Raw genomic sequence first — 18,462 nt, 5'->3', positions numbered from 1 at the left:
CTTCCTACATAGATTTTTTGACATTTGCATATGATAATATATACCACAAATTTAGTAGTACAATTTATGTTGGATAAAATGTCATATGCACGACCCTTATCATCTACGAACTGTGTTGTTCTATCCTTAGCAAATTTGCACATATTGCAATGTCCACATTTATAAAATCCTTTACTCAATTGTGAGAGCCATCCCTCCTGTCTTTTATCAGTGGGATAGCTAGGACTTAATATTAAGCCCAATGTTTTGCCTCTCCGAAATGTGATTTGTGGTTTGTCTCCCAAACATTCCTGCAATGTTCTATCAGCTTTCAATATGTGCCAGTGTTTTCTCAGACTTTTGTACAGTGTCGTACTCATAGAATTATAGTCAGCAATCATCCTAACCTTAGGTGATTCTTGTGTTGTTAGGCGAACCGGCTTCAGTGTGGATGCTCTTTTAATTTTGAAAGCTCTATTTTTTACTTTCAATATATCCAATCTAGAGTAACCCTTTTGGAAAAAACGACACTGTACAAAAGTCTGAGAAAACACTGGCACATATTGAAAGCTGATAGAACATTGAAGGAATGTTTGGGAGACAAACCACAAATCACATTTCGGAGAGGCAAAACATTGGGCTTAATATTAAGTCCTAGCTATCCCATTGATAAAAGACAGGAGGGATGGCTCTCACAATTGAGTAAAGGATTTTATAAATGTGGACATTGCAATATGTGCAAATTTGCTAAGGATAGAACAACACAGTTCGTAGATGATAAGGGTCGTGCATATGACATTTTATCCAACATAAATTGTACTACTAAATTTGTGGTATATATTATCATATGCAAATGTCAAAAAATCTATGTAGGAAGCACAATTAGAGCATTAAAGGAACGTGTCAGCGAGCATTTCAGGGCTGTCAAATGCAATGATTGCAGATATCCAATTGCCGAACATATCCATAATTGTTTAGCACAGGGTCCATCCAAGTCCTTTCAATACATTGGAATTGAGTATGTTAAATTAGACCCACGAGGTGGGGATAGAGAGCTTCAACTGCGGAGACGGGAGGCAAGATGGATCATGCGCTTGAGGGCGGGTGAATTGGGTCTTAATTATGACCATGAGTTACAATACTTCTTGGGTGACTAGGCATTATTGGGGATGCAAATTTATCTTCCACGTGTGGCTCCAAATAATGAATTTTTCTGAAAGGTAGCAGTTGGTAACTCTTAGACGTTGGAGGCTCTAATATGACTTGGTATGCAGCGGAAGCATAGAGATGACTATGTAGCGGGTATGTAATATAAGAAACGAAATTTGATTTGGGGTACCTTCATATGGAAGGTCCATGTAGTGTGCTAATCATGAGATGGTTATACATCATATAGCACTAAATTATTGAAAAACATACTGAAAACTCTTTGGTTTATGGCAGACTCCATAGATATATAGAGTGCTATACAATGCTTTCTTACTTCTTATTTGGTCAGTCTAGAAATTTTACGTTATAATATTTTATTATTCAATGCTTCGGTAAGAAGGGTTTTTGGTATGCACTCTTAACTCTCTCTATATATATACGTTCTTTTTTGTATATATCTGTACTGGAATAATAGAATGCAAAAAAATTTTTTTACAACTTAGAGCACGCCCGGTTGGTTTACTGTCAAATTAAGTAAATACCATTTTATGTATGGCGCTCGTAAGTTGGTGGTGAATCACCCTCCTTATTTCTTAGTCTTACCGGTAACACCTCTTAGTAATGGCGCCCGATATCACGTTAAGAGGTTAGTCACCTCTTTTATGTTGTTGTTGGGTCTTCAAAATATGACGCTGATGCCACGCGATAGTTTACGAAACCTGTATTCGGGAAGTAGTGTTGTCTTTCTATATATATATGTTCTCTTTTTTGTATATATCTGTACTGGAATAATAGAATTCAAATTTTTTTTTTGATAACTTAGAGCACGCCCCGTTTGTTTACAGTCAAATAAAGCAAATACCATTTTATTTATGGCGCTCGTAAGTTGAGGGTGAATCACCCTCTTTATTTCTTAGTCTTACTGGTAACACCTCTTAGTAATGGCGCCCGATATCACGTTAAGAGTATAGTCACCTCTTTTATGTTGTTGTTGGGTCTTCAAAACATGACGCTGTTGTCACGCGATAGTTTACGAAACCTGTATTCGGGAAGCAGTGTTGTTTTTGAAAGGTGAGCAGTCACGATTGAGTCTCTAACCCGTTAGGGACATTTATGAGTGTATAACGTTTGTGACAAATCTCTTTTGATTTATTATAGGTCCCGGTACTCTAGGGTACCTAATGATATTAAGGAGGATATATATGGATTATAAGCTCTTGAGATACAAGTTTCTGTAAGGTGAGCGAATATATAATTGTGGCGTTTTTATGTATATCATAGTACGGATGTTCTATTAGTGAGCTCATTTTGATTCCGTTCTCATGACAAGCTGGGTCTATCTTTAACCCTTAGGTCCTGGAATCCGAGATACCTTCAAATTTATGAAATTGATAAGTTCAGCGTTTTTGGTATACAGTTGCATGAGATATGACGTCTTCTTATTAGAGGTGAGCTTATACTGGAAGTACTAGTAATTCTTACATTTATTTATGATAGGGCGTATGTGGAATTGGTGAAATCTAGTTACACGGCAGTCTGTTATGATTTTCCCCTGTAGGGACTATGGTGTAGTTTTTGAAACCGGACTTATAACCAATATCTGGAATATAACTAAACATAATGAAAGGATCAAAGAGGTAAGCAACAGCTTTAGAAAACGTAATTTTTGGCGGGGGAACCGCCTTGCGAATGATTCTTCCTTTTTTTGCCTCCTGTGTCTCGCAGTTATTAACTGTAAATATTTCAATACAATTTAATAGGAATACATTGAAGTAAGAATACTGAAGGTATGAACAAATACGTTATTGGGTACAGCATGTTCTTTCACTATTTTTGGGGTGAATTGCACTTATGGTTTGGGTGTGTTTATTGAATGACATTAAGTCAGAGTTCGATGGAGTCTATGGTTAAGTAGGGTACTATGAATATTGGCTGATACACAATTTCACTATATATGAATGAGGACATTTTAAGTTATATTAATCATTCTGCATGATATTTCCATGTTGATGTGGGTTTTTTTTTTTCCAATGTATATCATCTTGCTGTCATCTACATTAGTTTATGGAAGTGTATTCAAATGATTAATCATGTACAAATAGAGGAGTTTTTGATTTATTGTAATTTAAATTTTGTTACTTCCAGCCCTGAGGAAGTCGCTTGGGTTAATCCCTATTGCGACGAAACGCGTTGGGAGTGGAAGATTTCTTTCAAGAATAAAGAAGAACATGAATTCTAAATATCACTATCTGTCTATTGAATTTGTGTATATATACGTTTAAAAAATTGCGTGTGCATCAACAGTTTGTGTTGGTCTAATCAATCTTAGATTGAGTTATTTAGGGAAATGGGTGGTATTCCCTAGTTTGATAGCACCGCATTTACTTTGTTTGGATCAGTGAACACACTTGTGGATTCCTGTTGGAGCGCTAGTTTCTCTTTCCCTTACACCCACTAATTTTATAGTAATTCCCATAGAAGCCCATGTTCTGCTGTCAACATGGGCTTCTATGGGAATTCTCTGCGGCATATTATCAAGCCCATTATCGACGCTTTAGCGGCAGTTTTCTGCTGCTAAAGCGGCAATAATTTTAACACCGTGCTTGATAATTTGCCCCTTAGTATTAGTTGTCATTTTTTAGCGGTCTGCGTGACGCATCCTCTGTCACGTCACGTCTGTGCTGCTGAGTGCTGCTTACTCCAGTCCTTAGTAGAACCTTTTGTAGTTTGTTAGTGAGTGAGTAATAGGCTTAGCAGAACATCAGCAGCAACCACCCAACAATTTGGGTATTCAAAAATGTATGCGTGCTTCCTCCATCTATTCATTTTGATGACTTAAATAAATGGAAATGCAGACTTTAGAGAACAATTGGCCCATCTGAAATAGGTGGGCTAGGTCAGGTGGTACTTAGGCTTAGGATTCTGCAATCAGAATGGAACACTGGATTAGTGTTCATAAATAATAACTAGACGGTCCGCAAATTCCATGATACTACTAGTCGATCAGATTAGATAGGTCAATTTTATTGCAATTGTTGTTTCCAAAAATGTTTTTTTGACCGTTTTTTAAAATATTTTATTTGTTTCACACCAATCATCAATGCTTGCCTCTTTTTTTATTATATCTTACATGATCACCACCCAGGGGCAAGAAGACGGGGTCAGAGTCAGCGGGAGCAGCTGGACATCAACAAAATGCCTCCCAATCCCAGGACCGCTCCTCTACCGAGGGCTCTGCTGCTGGCCCCAGTAAGTCCTCCAGTTGTTAATATTAATAATTATATTTCCCTAACTTTTACTGTACCTTATTTTTTCTGAACTAATATTTCCGTTTCCTAATTCTTTTTTTTACCAAATCGTCTTCAATCTAGGTCTCTGTTTCTAAATACTTGTTATCCCTGCCTCTAACTGCCTCTGCTCTGACTCTCTGTACTACTACTATATTAGTCTGTCTGTAGCTAAGCTTGCCCAGTTGGCCAATCTTTATTTTTATTTAAAAGGTGTTAAAACGCAGATTCACCAATAGCTCTAGCCACTGAGTCCAGTCTTTTGGGTTGTCCTCTTCTAGTCTTCTTAATCTTGAGAGGCTTTACGACAATTCCCACCAACAAAATGCCCAACCAGATATTTTACTATTTTTGATAGGATAGGACATATTACTACTAGTGTCTACTCTCCTCTAGTACCCAATTTGTACTAATGATATATGTGGTATATATAAGAACTGTAACTTTTTTTCAATCGTGCTAGTGAAAAAGAGTAAATAGGGGGAGGTGTATATGGCACCTAAAAAATGTGTAATGTTTTTTCTAGGCGTACCAACCACCAGTGCTGAAGCCAGTGGCGGGGCAGGCGACGCCAGCCAGGAGGGAGCAGTGGATGCGGCAGCTGCCACAGGGGAGGCTGAGCCAACAGCAGTGGTGGGCGGTGGTAAGTTATACTTATATTTCTTATTTTTTTTTGGCAATAGTTACACACTCACTGCAAGGGTGTATACTGTATGTTGAGAGAGACTAAGTTGTTGTGAATAACGGTTAAAGAAGACACCCTTTACTTAGCATTAGAGCAATAGCATTAGCGGCGAGAGTAGTAGTTGAATAACTAATGGCCTCTTCTATCTGACTTCAACTCAGCTGGGAAAGTTTTATGGAGAAGACTAAGAGTCAGATGACCTTGATGGATGGATTGAGCGTAAAGGGAAAGAAGGATGGAAGGAGGAAGGACGGGTGATTTGTAATATATATGACTGGCAGAGAAGAATACATGGGATGCATGCATAGGTGGCTGATAGGAATCAGATATATGGGTGGTTGAAGGATGGGTGGAATGTGAAAGAAAAGATGCCTACCTGAGTGGGTGAAACTGTATGGGTGATAGCAAGAATCCTCCGGGGTGTTTGATGGGTCAAACTCAAAGGCAAGCAAGAAAGGAAGGATGCATGGGTGGTGGTTTAAAAAAAAAATGTTTGTTGTTGAAACAAACTAAGGTTTGTTGAGAGGTTAAGAAGAATGATAGACATGTTTACTTTGAATGGATGGATGCCCGGATGGTATTTATCATAGCATAGGTGGCGACTGTCACTGGATGAAGAGTCTTTGAAGGGAATGTAAAAGAAAATAAACTGCGCCAGAGTAGCAAAGCCAAGGAGAATAGAAGTTGTATTTTCAGAATACTCCCTTGACTCACAATAGTTTGCAAGCACAGCATATATTTTGTGTATATATGTCGTTATCAAGCGCCTCCCTCCGACTCCCAGGCCCACTCCCTACCTATGTTAATTTATTTTCGACTCTGTCAGCCTGCCATGGGTGGCCTATCGGCTGCATGGTTACACAATCAAAACAAAGTACCTCATGTCGTCCCATATATAAGCAATGATCATTTGGATCAGATATCATCTGCCTTGTTGCAGTAGTCAGGAGGGCAGGGTGAAAGTGAGCAGTTGCCCTTGAGACAACAGAGTATGGCCAGTGCCACCCATAATATAAAAAATAAGATGATTGTGTAGTCAGCTTCCCCACTTGCAGACAGTAGTAAATAAAAATAACTTGAGTCTGCGTCACGAGTATGTTTGTCTTGGGCGCAAGCTGACTGAGCTGTATTGCCGGCTACAAGAAGGTTACTTAATTTAGCTAAACAAGAGAGAAGAAGAAAACTGGTGTACTAAAGTCCATAGATACCACAAATATTATGTACTGTGTTTGCTAGTGCTACTGTGCCACTATGTGTAGAATTAAATTTGTGTTACTCTTTTGCTAACAGTATTGGTTACATAGTCTCTTTTCTTTTTTGATATAGCTACTCCTTCCCAACCAAAAGCAAAACCAGACAGGAAGGAGTTAGCAGCCATGGCCCGGTGCCGGAAGCTTGAGGCCATCTGCTTGGAATATTGGCGGCTGGTGGCTCTGACAGAGGAGGAGGCGGCAGCAGCTGCAGCCTCCTCCAATGCCCCGGGCCCCAGCCAGGCCCCTCAAGTGGTAAGGCGCCATGGTCTGGCAACCTCCCGCCATACTTCATCCAACACTGCTGCCCCCCCTCGGCAATTGTCGAGCTTTTAAGCGCCACATGCTCCTCCGAATGGCGTGCCTAGAGGAGTAGATAAAGGAGGTCCTGGCGAATAACCGGCGACTGGGAGCCCGCCGATAGAGATCCCGTTGGATTGTCCCTTTTTTATACCTTTTTTGGTGGGTGGTCATTGGGCGTACATTTGGGGAAAAGTTTGGGTTTATATATTATTTATGGACAATTTTATTTTTGAATTTAACAGGCATTGGTTGGACTCTATCTTTTTGGACATTGGTTGAGGTTAGGGAGAGGGGTTGGTCAGGTGTTGTCGGATTTTTTACATTAGTTCTTTTTGTTAGGGGATTAAATTATATTTATACTTAAACTTTACATATGAGTCCTACTAGTACTGTCAGTCTCTCCTCCTAGTCTATGTAGCCTGCAACTGGACTCAAGGGTGTTGGTGTGTGAATTAATGAATTAATTTCCATTATTAATTATGCCTCCCCCAAACTTCTTCTCTTACCTGTGATTGATGTTTAAACTTAGGGACAGCGATGGCTGCATGGTGATGATGGTTTGGTTTCCCAAGATGCCATGGTTGTGGTGGTAGTACAGTAGACACTGGCAGTAGCATTTGCAAAAACAGAAAATGAGACAGTCGCCTGAGAGAGACTCTGGAAGGAGTAGTAAAACGAAGTACAGTACAGTACACAAGAAGACTGCCAAACAAGAAACCATAATAATGATGATTAGCAATGCTAAAGTAAAATAAAACATAATGGTGGTGGGGATAGCCTAGTACAACAAGTTACAAACTGTAGTTGACTTGAGTCACTCGACGCAAGTGTAACCTTTAGTGCTGTAAGGAGTAGGATGATGAATCCAATCAATGACGGCAATTAATAATGATGGATTATGCTCCTTTGGAAAAAAAAATGACTCGCAAACATACTGAGCATGGGTGGGAAAGCAGAAGAAGATCCTCGCCCTGCCTTGAAATTGAATTAGTGTTGCTTTTACCACATCTGCCACAGCAAGTATGTGATCAATTATTGGTGCAAATTTAATTTAGTCACACCTCAATATAAATCACACAGCCCGGGGAAAGAGGGTTAGGGTTTGATGAATGGTTGGGAAGGGGTATTTGAGGGAAAGGTTTGACAAAGACAAACACTACACATGGACGACAACAACTGAACACACAATCATGGCAGACGACCATCATATATCTGTTAAGGAAGAAAAAGGGAATGCATGCATGATGATGACTTGATGGTTAATGATGATAAGTAGTACTTACTAACTAGACTAGTAGACAGTACCGGGCAGCAGTATATTATTAATTATTATTATGCAATTTGCCTTGCCTGTCTGCCCTCAGAGAGACCCAAATTACATACATTTTATGTTCTGTTGTACCGGGTTTCCTTTTAAAGCTAGCAAAAAAAATTAAAAATAGCTGTAGGGATCAATTATAAGCAAATAGCAAACATAATAACAAAAACAACAAACACACAGTCGTAATGATTGGAGAGAAAAAGTAAATCACATTATTTAAAAGATGATGAATGATACTAAAGTTACTGTATGTTATCCTGCTCAAATTGGGGAGTTGCATCTCAGCATTCCTCTTGGTCCTCCCTTTCATGGATGCTGCGTACGTCAATCTTGGGTGCCACTGCCTGCCTGGCGGATGCGGATTGATGGGTGAGTATGAGTTATTTTTTTCTGTTTAGCACAGGGTAAAGGCCGGCCTGTAAGTGTAGATGGAAAAACTAAAGGGATATAAAAAAATCAAGGAGAAAGAAAAGCATGAATTACGGAGGAATGCAAACACTTTCAGAGGTAGCATGGCTAAATAATGTCTACTCTGTTTCCATCATTAACCTACAACAGCAGCAGGACAGAGCAGGCCCACGGCGCCCACACAACCTCCACTTAGCTTAGATTTTGACTGAGCCAGACAGTCACAGAGCTCACATATACAGAAACATAGCATTTTCCAAAGTAAGTAGCTAAATCAATGCACGGCTGTCAGTCATACCACTACTACAGTCATGACTACTCGACTCTACCACTACACAGACAAGTAGATCTGCTGTGGTTGTTGTTGAGTTGTTTAACTTTTATGACACTTTGTGATTTGAAACGCCCTGAGTTATTCCATCAATCATCTCCGATCCAACTGACTGACTGCGAAGATACTATGTGGTCATCATCATGGTGGTGTCCAACTCAGTCTGTAATGTACCGAGAGAGTCCAGATTCCTTATTAAAAAATGCAATGGATCGGCCTGCAGTAGAAGTACAATTTTGTTTTTAAACAAGAAGAAGGGAAACATTGACTTGAGTCACTTTTAGTGTGTAGATTAAATACTAGTACACTTCGACTTCATGCACAACAACAACAACGCAAACACCAATCACTCAGGGTCAGCGTCCAATGCATGCCATTATTACCTGTTCCTTCTCATCTTAAGTTAAGGGGCCGTCCATCTCGGCTCGGAAAGGAGGATAGATATAGTCATTATGTTCCACTTCTTTTGGAGGAACTCGATGAGGCAACATTTCTTGTACTATTATCCATCCAATGTCTGGCTTGAGGGAAATGGATTTAGGGCAAGTCAGGAGGATGGGGCAGGACTCTGAGGAGTGGACTTAAATGCACACAGCTACAACTCCAATATGACAATAAAAAGAGAAGACGGTGGTGATGGATTTGTTGTGATTCGAACTAGAAAGACAAAGGCACGCACAAATAATAAAAGTAAATAAGGAAGAAAGAAAGTAACAAGTTGAAAGTCGTAGGACCTTGACTCCGGTCATAGGCCTGCACTCTCCCCACAGCTCCTGCTCACCGTCGCTGCCTGTGGAGCCCCTGACCCTGGGTGTTCGAGGCTGCTGCCTCCAAGGTTTTGTTATCGTGTGCTTCTGTTTTTGTGAGATAGCTGCTGCTGTTACTTAGTTTTCTTTCTGTGCCCGCTTTCAGCTCAGTCTAGTCCGTGTTATTTCTGTTTGGTTTTTGCTCTTTTGTGCCCGCTACTTCCAGCGCTTCCCCTGTTCCCCCACTGCTGACCTGGCCCCGCCCCTCTTCCCATGCCCGTTCTCCCGCCTCGCAGCTGACTCTCCCTGCCCTCCCTTACCTAATACAGACCGCAAGGTCGTCTGCGCCCGTCTGCGCCTGGACTGCGCCCAGTGCCAGAACCCCTGGCCCCCACATTACCCGACGACGCTACGACGTCGACTTCCTCCACGGACTTGACACCGGCCGGTCATCAAACATCTTCCAGGCCAGTCCGCCATTCACCCACAGACCCTTCACTTGCCATGACTGCAGCTTCACAAGCAGCCGAACACCCGCACGCCCTACCTCACCCCCCAAGAGCAGAACGCAACCACCTCAGATGCATACTACTCAACACCTGCTCCATCAATCAATCAATCAATCAAGGACATTTATAGAGCGCACTACCTACCCATAGGGTCTCAAGGCGCTGGGGGGAGGGGGGTGCCGTTACTGCTCGAACAGCCAGGTCTTCAGCTTCTTCCTGAAGGAGAGGTGGTCTTGGGTCAGGCGCAGGTCGGTCGGGAGGGAGTTCCAGGTCTTGGCGGCCAGGTAGGAGAAGGACCTTCCTCCTGTTGTCGCTCTTCGGATGCGGGGGACGGCGGCGAGGGCGTGGTTGGCTGAGCGGAGGTGGCGTTTGGGAGCGTAGAAGTTGATTCGGTTGTTGAGGTAGCTCGGGCCTTGGTCGTGTAGGGCTTTGTGTGCGTGGGTGAGGAGGCGGAAGGTGATTCTTTTGTTGACGGGGAGCCAATGCAGGTCTCTGAGATGTCCGGAGATGTGGCTGGTTCGCGGGATGTCGAGGATGAGTCTGGCTGAGGCGTTCTGGATCCGCTGGAGTCTCTTCTGGAGCTTGGCGGTGGTGCCGGCGTAGAGGGCGTTGCCGTAGTCCAGTCGACTGGTGACGAGGGCCTGGGTGACGGTCTTCCTGGTCTCGGTGGGGATCCACCAGAAGATCTTCCGTAGCATGCGTAGGATGTTGAAGCACGCCGAGGAGACGGTGTTGACTTGCCTGGTCATGGAGAGAGAGGAGTCCAGGATGAAGCCCAGGTTGCGTGCGTGGTCTGTCGGTTTGGGTGCGGTGCCCAGGGCGGGGGGCCACCAGGAGTCGTCCCAGGCGGAGGGTGAAGAGCCTAGGATGAGGACCTCTGTCTTGTCTGAGTTCAGCTTCAGGCGGCTGGTCGTCATCCACTCGGCTACCTCTTTCATCCCTTCGTGCAGATTGGCTCTGGCAGCGGCGGGGTCGTTGGTCAGGGAGAGGATCAGCTGGGTGTCGTCGGCGTAGGCGATTATGTTGAGGTTGTGTTGGCGTGCGATGGCCGCGAGGGGGCTCATGTAGATGTTGAAGAGGGTGGGGCTCAGCGAGGATCCTTGAGGGACGCCGCAGATGACTTCGGTGGCCTCTGACTTGTACGGTGGTAGGCGGACTCTCTGTGTTCTTCCGTCGAGGAAGGAGATGATCCATTCCAGAGCCTTCTCCTGGATTCCAACGTTGCTGAGGCGCTGTACTAGGGTGCGGTGGCAGACAGTGTCGAATGCCGCAGAGAGGTCTAGGAGGATGAGGGCCGCTGTTTCTCCGTTGTCCATCAGGGCTCGGATGTCATCGGTGGCGGCGATGAGGGCGGTCTCGGTGCTGTGGTTGGCTCGGAAGCCAGACTGTGAGGGGTCGAGGGATCCATTCATCTCAAGGAAGGCGGCCAGCTGCTTGTTGACGGTCTTCTCGATGACTTTGGCTGGAAACGGGAGGAGCGAAATGGGGCGGTAATTCTTGAGTTCGGTGGGGTCCGCTGTGGGTTTCTTGAGTAGAGCGCTGAGTTCGGCGTGCTTCCAGCTCTCAGGGAAGGTGGCGGTGTCGAAGGATGTGTTGATGATGTCTCGCAGGTGGGGTGCGATGACAGCGTCGGCTTTGTTGAAGACGTGGTGGGGGCAGGGGTCGGTCGGAGATCCTGAGTGGATGGAGTTCATCGTGCCGACGGTGTCTTCGGTGCTGATCGGAGTCCAGGCGCGGAGGGTGGTGGTGGGGGGTGGTGGTTCGGTCGTGGTGTGCGTTGGTTGGTTGTTGAAGCTGTTGTGTATGTCCGCGATGTTGTTGTGGAAGTATGAGGCGAGGGAGTTGCAGAGGTCTTGCGATGGGGTGATGTCGTTGTTTCCTGCGCTGGGGTTGGAAAGCTCTTTCACGATGTTGAAGAGTTCCTTGCAGTTGTGTGCGTTGTTGTCCAGCCGGTCCTTTAATGCAGTTTTCTTGGCGGCGCGGATCAGCTGGTGGTGCTTCCGGGTGGCAAGCTTGAAGGTGGTCCTGTTGTCCGGTGTTGGTTCCCTTCTCCAGACTTTCTCGAGGGCTCGGCAGTTCTTCTTGGAGCTCTTGAGTTCGTCGGTGAACCATGGGGCTTTCTTGCTGCCGGGTCTGCTGGGCGGGGTCCTCAGTGGGGCGAGCTCGTCCGCGCAGTTGCTGATCCACTTCGTGAGGTTGTCTGCGGCCTGGCTGGGGTTTGCTGAGCTGGCAGGAGGGTGCTGGCTCAAGGAGGTGGTGAGCTGGTCGGCTGTGATCTTGTTCCAGCTTCTGCGGGCAACCTGTTGCTGGTGGTGGTGGGTCATCGTTCTTTTGAAGGTGAAGTGGACACAGCTGTGGTCCGTCCATTGAAGCTCTGTGGCGTGGCTGAAGGCGATGTCTGTGCTGGATGAGAAGACTGCGTCGAGTGTGTGTCCGGCGAGGTGGGTGGGGGTGGACACCAGCTGCTTGAGTCCAAGATTGGCGAGGTTGTCGAGCAGGGTGCTGGTGTTGCGGTCGTTGTTGTTCTCCAGGTGGAAGTTGAGGTCCCCCAGGAGGATGTAGTCAGCGGAGGGGAGGGCATGCGGGCTGACGAAGTCGGCGATGTCCTCGCTGAATTGGGTGCGTGGTCCCGGAGGTCGGTAGATCAGGGTGCCTCTGAGGGTGGTCTTCGGGTCGGTGTGGATCTGGAAATGCAGGTGTTCGGCGGTGGTAAGGGTGTTGTCGGTGCTGGTCGTGATACGGATGGTGTTTCTGTGGATGATGGCGATGCCTCCTCCCATCTGGTTGGTCGTGCGGTCCCTCCGGGTGATCTTGTAGCCCTCTGGGATGGCGATGGCGATGTCGGGTGCTGAAGAGGCGTTCATCCAGGTCTCCGTGAGGAAGGCAACGTCAGGGGCTGTGGTGTCGAGGAGGTTCCAGAGTTCGATGGCGTGTCTGTGGACGGAGCGGGTGTTGAGCAGGATGCACTTGAGGTGGGTGCTGCTGGTGTTCGACTTGGCGGGTGCTGGTGCGGGGCAGGTCCGGATGCAGGTGAACTTGCAGGCGTGGCAGCTGAAGGGCCCGTGGGTGCGTCGTGGTGTGGCTTGGTAGCATCCTGGGAGTCGACCGGCGTTGAGTGCGCTGAGGTTAACGGCGGTGTACGTCAGGCGGGTCGGTCGGGGTCTTCGAGGGCCAGGGGTCCTGGCACTGGGCGCGGTCCAGGCGCGGACGGGCGTAGACGGGCTTACCTTTGGCGCACCTTCGGCGCTCAATCGGCGCGCCCGCTGCGCGTGACCGCTGCGCGTTCGCACGGTCGCCATATATGGCGAAGTGCGCGGGGGGGCGGAGCAGCTGGGAGGCGGGAGCGGGGAGGGTACACAAAGAAAAGGGGCGGGGCTAGCGGTGATGGCAGGAAGCGGGGAGCGGGGAGGGATGAGACGGGGACGTGAAAAAAACGAAGGTGAAGTCAGGCACAAGTGGGGAAAGAAAACAAATCAACAGCAAACAGCACAATACAAATTAGCAGATCACTATGGCAAAAATGGGGAGACGGGTGCGTGAAGAAAAAACGAAGGCAATATCAGGCACAAGTGGGGAAAGAAAAACAACAGCAAACAGCACAATGCAATACAATACAAATTAGCAGATCACTATGGCAACAACAGAAAGGAAGCTGGCACAGACCACGCCGCTCGATGTCAGGGGGCGTGGTCACGCGGCGGAGCCGGGGCAGCGAGGCAGAAGGCGGGGAGGCACACGCAGCAGCTGGTGGCCGTGTGGCGCGGGGGTGTCCCAGAACTGGGTCACACTCACCTGCGTCGCACGGTCGCCATATATGGCCAAGTGCGCGGGGGGGGCGGAGCAGCTGGGAGGCGGGAGCGGGGAGGGTACACAAAGAAAAGGGGCGGGGCTAGCGGTGATGGCGGGAAGCGGGGAGCGGGGAGGGATGAGACGGGGACGTGAAAAAAACGAAGGTGAAGTCAGGCACAAGTGGGGAAAGAAAACAAATCAACAGCAAACAGCACAATACAAATTAGCAGATCACTATGGCAACAACGGGGAGATGGGTGCGTGAAGAAAAAACGAAGGCGATATCAGGCACAAGTGGGGAAAGAAAAACAACAGCAAACAGCACAATGCAATACAATACAAATTAGCAGATCACTATGGCAACAACAGAAAGGAAGCTGGCACAGACCACGCCGCTCGATGTCAGGGGGCGTGGTCACGCTGCGGAGCCGGGGCAGCGAGGCAGAAGGCGGGGAGGCACACGCAGCAGCTGGTGGCCGTGCGGCGCGGGGGTGTCCCAGAACTGGGTCACACTCACCTGCGTCGCACGGTCGCCATATATGGCCAAGTGCGCGGGGGGGCGGAGCAGCTGGGAGGCGGGAGCGGGGAGGGTACACAAAGAAAAGGGGCGGGGCTAGTGGTGATGGCGGGAAGCGGGGAGCGGGGAGGGATGAGACGGGGACGTGAAAAAAACGAAGGTGAAGTCAGGCACAAGTGGGGAAAGAAAACAAATCAACAGCAAACAGCACAATACAAATTAGCAGATCACTATGGCAACAACGGGGAGACGGGTGCGTGAAGAAAAAACGAAGGCGATATCAGGCACAAGTGGGGAAAGAAAAACAACAGCAAACAGCACAATGCAATACAATACAAATTAGCAGATCACTATGGCAACAACAGAAAGGAAGCTGGCACAGACCACGCCGCTCGATGTCAGGGGGCGTGGTCATGCGGCGGAGCCAGGGCAGCGAGGCAGAAGGCGGGGAGGCACACGCAGCAGCTGGTGGCCGTGTGGCGCGGGGGTGTCCCAGAACTGGGTCACACTCACCTGCGTCGCACGGTCGCCATATATGGCCAAGTGCGCGGGGGGGGCGGAGCAGCTGGGAGGCGGGAGCGGGGAGGGTACACAAAGAAAAGGGGCGGGGCTAGCGGTGATGGCGGGAAGCGGGGAGCGGGGAGGGATGAGACGGGGACGTGAAAAAAACGAAGGTGAAGTCAGGCACAAGTGGGGAAAGAAAACAAATCAACAGCAAACAGCACAATACAAATTAGCAGATCACTATGGCAACAACGGGGAGACGGGTGCGTGAAGAAAAAACGAAGGCGATATCAGGCACAAGTGGGGAAAGAAAAACAACAGCAAACAGCACAATGCAATACAATACAAATTAGCAGATCACTATGGCAACAACAGAAAGGAAGCTGGCACAGACCACGCCGCTCGATGTCAGGGGGCGTGGTCACGCGGCGGAGCCAGGGCAGCGAGGCAGAAGGCGGGGAGGCACACGCAGCAGCTGGTGGCCGTGCGGCGCGGGGGTGTCCCATCCACAAGCACTCCATTGAACTCTGGGACCTACTCGACTCAGCCTCTCAGGATGTCACCTTCCTAACAGAGACCTGGATGAACCCCTCCTCGGCACCCGACATCGCCATAGCCATCCCAGACGGATACAAGAAGTACCCTCAGAGTCTCGACCTGCACGACAGACACCTCCAGCACCGCCAAACACCTACACTTCAGATCCACACCAACCCCAACACCACTCTCAGAGGAACACTCGTCTACAGACCCCCCCAGCCACAGTTCATCGACGCCATCTCCAACATCGTCAGCACGCACGCCCTCGCGTTCGCAGACTACATCCTCCTCGGTGACCTGAATTTCCACCTCGAGAACGCCGACGACAGCAACTCCTCCTCTCTGCTTATTAACTTCGCCAACCTTGGACTCAAGCAGCTCATCACGACCCACACCGCCGGTCACACCCTCTACCCCATCCTCTCAGCCAGCAACCACATCACCTTCAGCCACTCCACCAAACTCCACTGGACTGACCACCGCTGCATCCACTTCACCTTCAAGTAACCCACCACGCACCACCACCCGCCAAGGATCCCCTACCGCAGCGGGAACAAGGTCACGGAAGACCAGCTCATCACCACCCTCGCTCGAGACCCACCAACAAACACCACCTACACCGATACAGCTGCAAGCAACCTCAGGCAATGGATCGACGACTGCACCAACACTCTCGCCTCGATCAAAAAACCCACAAACAGGCACACCGACAAAAAGGCCAGCTGGTTCACCACCGACCTCCAGGAAACTAAGCGGACTTGCCGAAGGCTCGAGAAAAGATGGCACTACGAAAAGACACCGGAAAACCACACAGCCCTTAAGAACGCCATCCGCAAACACCACCAATTCATCCGAGCCACCAAAAGGACCTCCTTCAAGGAACGCATCGACAACAATGCACACAACAGCAAAGAGCTCTTCAACATCGTAAAGGAGCTCTCCAACCCCAGCTCCAACTCCAATGACATTCTGCCGTCGCAAGACCTCTGCGACTCCCTAGCCACCTTCTTTCACCACAAGATTGCAGACATCCATGACAGCTTCATCACCCAGACCTCCCCAACACTGCAGAACCACCACCCCCAGCCTCACAGACCACCTGCTCTCCTGGACCCATGTCAATGACAAGGATACCATCAACACCATGAACACCATCCACTCCGGCTCACCAACCGACCCTTGCCCTCACCATATCTTCAACAAAGCAAGCCGCATCATCGCCCCCCAACTTCGGAACATCATCAACAGCTCCTTCAAGACCGCCACCTTCCCAGAAAGCTGGAAGCACGCCGAGATCAACACCCTACTCAAGAAACCCACAGCGGACCCAAAGGACCTCAAGCACTTCCGACCCATCTCCCACCTCCTGTTCCCGGCGAAAGTCCTTGAAAAGATTGTCAACAAGCAACTGACCCACTTCCTCGAGGAGAACAATATCCTGGACCAGTCCCAATCCGGCTTCCGCAGCAACCACAGCACCGAATCCGCCCTCATCGCTGCCACAGACGACATCAGGACCATACTGGACAATGGCAAAACCGTGGCCCTTATCCTCCTGGACCTCTCAGCCGCTTTTGACACCGTCTGCCACCACACCCTATGCACACACCTACACGACGCAGGACTACGCAACAAAACCCTGGACTGGATCACCTCCTTCCTCACCAACAGAACCCAGAGGGTCCGCCTCCCGCCCTTCCATTCCAAAGCCACCAAGATCATCTGCGGCGTGCCCCAAGGATCATCCCTCAGCCCCACCCTCTTCAACGTCTACATGGCTTCACTCGCCAACATCGTCCGCTTGCACAACCTCAACATCATCTCCTACGCCGATGACACTCAACTGATCCTCTCTCTCACCAAAAACCCTGTCACCGCCAAAACCAACCTCCAGGAAGGAATGAAGGCAGTTGCCACCTGGATGTAGACCTACTGCCTGAAACTTAACTCGGACAAGACAGAAGTCCTCATCCTTGGACCCACCCCCTCAGCCTGGGATGACTCTTGGTGGCCAGCCACACTGGGAGCTGCACCCACACCGACCGACCACGCACACTACCTGGGAGTCATCCTTGACTCATCGCTCTCAATGACCCTGCAAGTCAATGCAGTCTCCTCCTCCTGCTTCAACACCCTTTGCATTCTCCGCAAGATCTATAGATGGATCCCCACCGAAACCAGAAGGACGGTCACCCAGGCCCTGGTCAGCAGCAGGCTGGACTATGGCAACGCCCTCTACACGGGAATCCTCGACATACCCCGCCACAGCCACCTCACTGCCCACCTGAGAGACCTGCACTGGCTCCCTGTCAACAAGAGGATCACCTTCAAGCTCCTCACCCACGCCCACAAAGCACTACACAACACCGGACGAGCATACCTCAACAAGCATCTCACCTTCTACACACTGAATCGCCAGCTGCGCTCCACTGACTTCGCCCTTGCTGCCGTCCCACGCATCCACAGGTCCTCCACCGGCGGCAGATACTTCTCCTACATCATGGCCAAGACTTGGAACACCCTCCCCACACAGCTGCGACAGACCCAGGACCTGTTGACCTTCAGGAAACTCCTCAAGACCTGGCTGTTCGAGCAGTAGCTGCACCCCCACCCCTGCTCAGCACCTTGAGACCCTCATGGGTGATTAGTGCGCTCTAAAAATATTTGATTGATTGATTGATTGATTGAAGTCTAGTTGTTGGGGAAGTATAGTTCGTCCTCAGACTCTGGTGGTTCAACCAGAAGTAGGTAATCTAACACACTATTTCCGTCACCTAAGTCGCTGTCCTCATCTTCCTGCTGTGATTCACGTATTTTGTAATCCGGTGGTATAATGTGCTGATTCATTTTGATCATGGTTAACCTCTCCACGTTTTTGGGCGAGAGACTGGTCCTTTTCACTGTTACAATGGCACCAGCAGCACTGAAAACACGCTCAGAAGAGACACTTGCTACAGAGTAAGCCAGATAGTTTATCACCAGCGTGCTGAGGATTGGCCATTGATGCCTTTTCCCATACCAATACTCCAATGGGTTTCGATCAATGTAGACCTCTGTTGGGTCATCCAGATAGCCCTGGACCATCTGTTCAATGCTCAGGGGTGCTGCGCTTTGCTGGGCCTCTTTTGCCTTTGCAACAGCACT

The 18,462-nt window shown here is 48.5% G+C and overlaps 1 protein-coding gene across 1 annotated transcript in view; it reads left to right on the top strand.

The window, feature by feature from the left end:
* LOC146834655 (uncharacterized) overlaps window positions 1-6,913 on the top strand; it is a 135,643-nt gene extending 128,730 nt beyond the window's left edge. The window contains exons 3-5 of the mRNA XM_085599937.1: window positions 4,274-4,377; window positions 4,942-5,058; window positions 6,427-6,913. Coding sequence (XP_085456063.1) covers window positions 4,274-4,377; window positions 4,942-5,058; window positions 6,427-6,686 — 481 coding nt within the window. The 3' untranslated portion in view covers window positions 6,687-6,913. The remainder of the gene's footprint in view (window positions 1-4,273; window positions 4,378-4,941; window positions 5,059-6,426) is intronic.
* Window positions 6,914-18,462: the final 11,549 nt, after the last annotated feature.

This window comes from Triturus cristatus, chromosome 4_2, assembly GCF_964204655.1.
Source record: "Triturus cristatus chromosome 4_2, aTriCri1.1, whole genome shotgun sequence".
In the NCBI taxonomy this organism is placed as follows: domain Eukaryota; kingdom Metazoa; phylum Chordata; class Amphibia; order Caudata; family Salamandridae; genus Triturus; species Triturus cristatus.
Note: the sequence above shows the minus strand (reverse complement) of the source record. Positions and strands in the feature narration are given on the sequence as shown.